Source organism: Fulmarus glacialis, unplaced genomic scaffold (assembly GCF_000690835.1).
Source record: "Fulmarus glacialis isolate BGI_N327 unplaced genomic scaffold, ASM69083v1 Scaffold51412, whole genome shotgun sequence".
In the NCBI taxonomy this organism is placed as follows: Eukaryota; Metazoa; Chordata; class Aves; order Procellariiformes; family Procellariidae; genus Fulmarus; species Fulmarus glacialis.
Window position 1 is genome coordinate 1 of NW_009199491.1, and position 5,687 is coordinate 5,687.

General features: G+C 45.2%; 1 protein-coding gene across 1 annotated transcript; it reads left to right on the plus strand.

The window, feature by feature from the left end:
• Positions 1-242: 242 nt before the first annotated feature.
• Positions 243-5,419, plus strand: ASB9 (ankyrin repeat and SOCS box containing 9; the record flags this gene model as incomplete). The annotated part of the gene is made up of 3 exons (XM_009573252.1): positions 243-377; positions 1,752-1,943; positions 5,295-5,419. Coding segments are annotated over 3 exons (452 nt in total), but the record flags the coding sequence as incomplete, so codon positions are not given.
• Between the last annotated feature and the right edge of the window lie 268 nt (positions 5,420-5,687).

Sequence of the window (5,687 nt, forward strand, 5' to 3'; positions counted from 1 at the left end):
TCTATGATTCTATGATTCTATGATTCGGTAGACATCTGAAATGAGTCAGATAAAATGTGAAGGCTTTAGCCTGTTTTGCTAACAGTGGCTTTGCAGCTCCTGTTTTCTAGGTGGGAAACACCGGAGTGGACGAAAGTACGACCTTTTGACAAAACATTGAATCCTTGCCAAATTACACCGCTGCAATAGAGAATTTGCTGAAAAAATGCCTGTGAGTTGACTCTTCCTTTATCCCTTTTAAGGTCATGTGCAATGTGTTGAATTCCTCACGTCCCATGGGGTAAATATCGATCACAACATCAAGCATCTGGGTACTCCGCTTTATGTAGCTTGTGAGAACCAGCAAGTGAATTGTGCCAAGAAGCTGCTTGAGTCAGGTAAAAATCAAAATAAAGGGTGGTGTACTTTTTTTTCCTGCAATGTCTATCTTTGGATTCTCTTTACATCAAAGGTTTAGAGGAGCTCCTGCTCTCGGACCTGGAGATGTTTTGCTCTTAATGACAGCCCTGGGTTAAATGCGGTAGCAGGGTAACCAGGGTCTTCTTGACACAGGAATTCAGCTTTACAGCTCCCAACAAAACTGATGGGTGATCCTGGGTTTCACATGGCCGGTGGTGCCTGCAACAAACACCATCCTTTCCAGTGTCTGTCTGTGTGATGCTGCAGTTATCTGAAGTGGGCAGGAAAAAATTCCCTTTTTTTCTTTTCCTCCCTCTTTCCCCAAAACGATTGACTCAATCATTTTTACATAGTATTTCTGCAAACATGTTTTAATTCCCACTGAGTTCATAAAAAGCTTGAAACATTTCCAACACAGCAAAACATTCAGCACTATAGACTTTGCATCAAACAAACCTAGCTATAAGTCTAAGCACTTGCATAATTATACAAGGCCATTTCTTGTTATCTACAGTAGTGCATCTCTTCTAACAAAAGAGGCTATATAACCTAAAGTAGCCACATAGCAAGTACAAAAACAATGGACCAACAAAGCCACTTTGGAAAAAAAGAAGCAAAGAACATGTAGATCACCTTATGCACTATTATTTAGCATAGTGATCTTTTTTTGGAAGAAGTCAAACACAAATTAATCTAAATATTAAATGTTTGGCTATTATTTTCTGTTTTCTGCCATTTTGTTTTTTGCTGCATTCTATATATGAGAATGTGTACTATAAAAACATTATAAATATTTTTGAAATAGTTCTGCAGCTCACCCTTCTTAGGGTGTTTTAGGAGGCATTAGCCCAAGATAATGGATGGGGGAACACTCGTCAGGGGTGCTTGCTTATATCCTCCTCTACCAAGGGCCTCTAGAACTTTTCCATCCTCTCATTTTTTCCCCAACAGATACTTTGGCATTTGGAAACCCCGGTTTAAGCCTCCAGTTGAAACCTGCATGTATTTTAAGGGAATAGGGCACTGGGATGGGGAACAAAGGTGGGTCGCAGGTGGAACTACATCTGTGTCCTGCTTCAAGATATCCATGGACTGGGCTGTGGATGAAGGACTTCCTCATGCACCGTTCCTGGGATCATTTTCTTAGTCATAACCCCACTCCTCCACAACCAGTGTGTTATGCATGTGCAAATTGTAGTGCCGAGCCCCAGCGTAAGGAAATCCACCTCTGGGTAGAGGCTACAGCATTTACGGATTATTCAGAGAAATAGCAGCTAGTGCAGGAAATGGCAATAGGCTACTGTATAGTCATTATTCTTTGTCATTGTTCTTTGTCGTCTCTTGCTGTTCAGGAGCAAATGTGAACAGCGGCAAGGGCCTGGACTCCCCTCTGCATGCAGCCGCCAGGACTTGCAGTGCGGAGCTGGTGACGCTGCTGATTGACTTTGGAGCGGACATTTGGGTGAAGAACGCAGAAAGCAAGAGGCCAATGGAGCTGGTTCCACCCGGCAGCCCTGTGGGCCGACTCTTCCTGCAGAAAGAAGGTGCCGCTTAGCACTTGTTTTATTCCTTCACTCGGGATTCGTTAGGGAAAAACCACACAAACTGCTGCAAAAGGCTATGCTATTCCATGCTACAAGTGCTACAAAACTGAGGATAACTAAGCTTACCTCCATTCGCTGACATATGGACATTATGTTTTCTAGTGTCAGAATATAGTGGCACACTAATAGGGATAAAGGTAACAACAATAACCCATCTGTCAACCTCCAGGTTGTGAACCTACCACATCGGGGAACAATCGTATGGAGCTTGCAATATAATGCAAAATAGAGTTTAGGGTGAAAAAACAAGCAAAATGCTCCTTCAAAATTAATGGTGGCATTTTCCTGATTACCTAAAGCACTGATGTCAGTGGGATACTCTCAGTTCCCCTGTTTCTGAGATGGGAGTAGACCCAGGGGTGTTATCTGGAGTGTGCCAACAAACGCAGGCAGAAAATGACCTCTGATGGGAGTTGAGGCTAGCTGGTGAGCTCTAGGACTGGGATCTTTGATTAATCAGTATGCTGATGGTCAGGTAGATGCCAGATACTGGTCTCAGCATAAATGCAAAATTGCAACCAGAAAATTTTTAATGTATGTGATACTGGAAAAAAAAAAAGTATGTTGAAACACTGATCTTCTAGTTCTTTGTCCTTTACTTTTATTGTTTGGCCAAGATCTTATGTAGGTGCAAAAGCATCTTTAAAATGAAAGACTCTATATTAGGTTTTTTGTGGGGATTAAGGAAAATTGCACAAGAATGATATAATGAATATATATATATATTTACATACATTTATCAATTAGGCTTTTTTTAAAGGCCAACATTATGTGCTGCATAATCCAGCAGTATCAAACTGTAAGCTTAACCCTTAGGAAGCACTTATTTTGTACCTGTAAATGAAATATTTCCAGATCCATTTTATTTTATTCGTTACGAATACTTCAATGAATTATGGAGAGAACTCCTACTTACCAATCTTCAGGAAAATTAGAATAAGGTCTCTCATGTTTAATCATTGGTGTACTTGTGTTCTTCTTCAGAAGTTCTCTTTCTGTCAGAAAACTATGCACATTACTAAATAATTTTCATTATTTTAAACAAGTTGGTGTGGTGTGGTACATGACTTTATTATTCCAGTTACCTGTCGATGTGATTGTTGTCATGAACAGATTTACACCAAGGTAAAACTGGAGTAGTAAAGTGATGAATCAGGCCCTACTTGAAATAGTAACACGAAAATAATAGCGTGAAAACAACTGTGCTGTGCATGTTATGTATGAGCAACGGATATTTGGTTTCCCGGCCTAATCTATGGTGCACAGAGCGGTGATAATTTCGAGCTCCAATCCCTGCTGCGTTACGGTCCTGACTCCTGTGGCACCGCGTCTGTCCTGTTTATTTGAGCTAAAAAAACATTTCAGGCGCACCCTGTGGAGCCGGCCCAAGAAGCGCTGCTTGGGCTCAGCTGACAGCTTGGGCAGTAAGGAACTTTTCTAAGTGAAATTCAGCAATCGAAATGAGAAATGATAAATGCCTGAAGGGCATTTTTCTCCTGAATAGTTTTTTTCTGATGTGCTCCAGCATGCCCTTCTCTGAGTAGGGTCATGTCTGATGGGCAGCTGATGTCCAACTTCTTTGGCTGGCTGAACAGTTGCAACCTGGGGGAGAGGTGCAAACGTGGTTTCACAGGGAGGTTTGGCCATGTGCTGTGGGGATCAGAGTCACCCTGCCAGCCCCACAGCCCCCCAGCACCAGCAGGGCTGAGCTGCTGCTCTCCTGCCCTGCTCCCACAAGGTTCCTCTCCCCCAACGCCACAGATGCTGGGGGGCAGCAGCCCTGCGCCCATGGCTGGGGCAGGCTGGAGGGAGCGTGTTTTTCCACCAGAGATGAGTTGGTGAGCGTGCCGACCCAGAGTCGCCCTACGACTAGCGTAGAGCAAGTGTGGTACCCATGGTGGTCTCCCTTCCCAGGACTTGACCATGCTGCCAGACCACTGCCCACCCTGCTTGCATCGCAGAGAGAGTCCTAATGTGTGGGTGGGAGAATTAGCTAATGATCCAAAAATGCACTTTTTTTTTTTTTAAAGTATGCTTGCACTTGCTAAATATTTTTCAGTGTAGTGACACTGCTTGTGTTTTGATAAGTCTTTAGTTTTTTTTTGAACGGAGGTTTTTTTAAATGAGATGTTTACAGGCAGGGCATTTATCTGTAGGATCAGTGGCCATACACGCGTGCAGTGTGATACTGCAATAACCAGTCTCACTTGCCCCATATCATCTTGCCTTGTTGTCTTGTACCCAAGCACAGGGTAAATCATCCACTGACTCCTAGCAGGAGGGTGCAGCCCTTTGCACAGCGCTTCAAATAGTGCAGCAGTTTTCAGCCTTGCAGAGCTACTGGAAACGTGGTGGTCTGTGCGAGGGAAGACTCAAAAGCTGTTTAAAGCTCACCGCATTTTTGCTGCGGCCCCCGTTCCTTCCTGCTGCACTTCGCTCCTCCACCAGCACTAACACTTTGGCTCTCTGGTGCCCACTAACTTACCCACCCAGCAGGCAGGCACAGCGGGTGGCACCTAAACTGTCCCCTCCCAGCTCACTTCCCTCCCTCTCGCTTTCTACAGTGTTTCTTCTTACCTCCTCCCCACTCCCAGCACCCAAGCCCCATGTCCACACTTGCTGCTGCCCCTGCTTTGCCCTTCTTATCTGCCCTCCCACAGCCCCCCCGTGACCCACCGCGCTTGTCACTCCTGCGTGCTGCACACCGGGGTGCAAGTGACAAGTTGGGGGTCTGAACGTTGAAAGGTGCCACAGTTAAAAGCATCACACAGGATCTACCTCTTCAGATTCTTCAGCAGGGCTTGTGTTTATCAGCATGGGACCGGTTAATCTGGAAGGTTTAAATAAAGGATTATGTAGTATTTCTTTTGCTATGTTTTTGTCACCATTATGAAATAAGTCTCAAGAAAGCAGTGGGCTGCAAACTTGGATCTCACTGGGGGAGTTGGGGGGGAAAGCACTTTGAAGGAAGCATTGATCAGCTCTTCTTCTCAGACAACACAAAGCACTTCACACTTGTGCAGCTTAAAAGACTGACGCTGCTAATGCTAATTGCGGCTGTGTAATGGCAGAGAGTGACGAGGCTTGAATAGAATCGCAGGCGGCCTGATGTTCTTTGGTGGGCACAGGTCTGGCTTTTCACTGCTGAGCGTCCTGGGGTGGCCGCACACCCCCTGCGCGAGGTGGGTTGCAGGAGTTGGGGGGAGTGGTAATGCACAGCTGCCGTTTCAGCTTTACAATTTGGGGGCGATAAAGCCACATGTGTAACCTCTTCCCCGGCTCTTTCTCCAGGGCCGCTGTCCTTGATGCAGTTGTGCCGCCTGTGCATCAGGAGGTGCTTTGGACACAACCAGCATCAAAAAATAACTGGACTTCTCCTCCCGGACGAGCTGAAACATTTCCTTCTCCACGTTTAAGCCTTTCATGTTCAAAATGATGCCTTTAATAACACAGCAAGGTTCATTGAGGAAAGACTCTTCTCCTCAGTAGTGTTGCCAATGCCTGCAATGTTAATTTATGATAGTTGCTGGTCCCTAGTAAAGCCCTGGGTCCAAAAGCACAGGACTGACCAACTCGCTCAGTCCTCACTGCCACCACCCCTGGCATCATTTGGAAAGGAACAATTCTGCATCGGTGCATAGTGAAGCTTGAAAATGTGACTCAAGAGCCCGCTAGAAAGTGTAG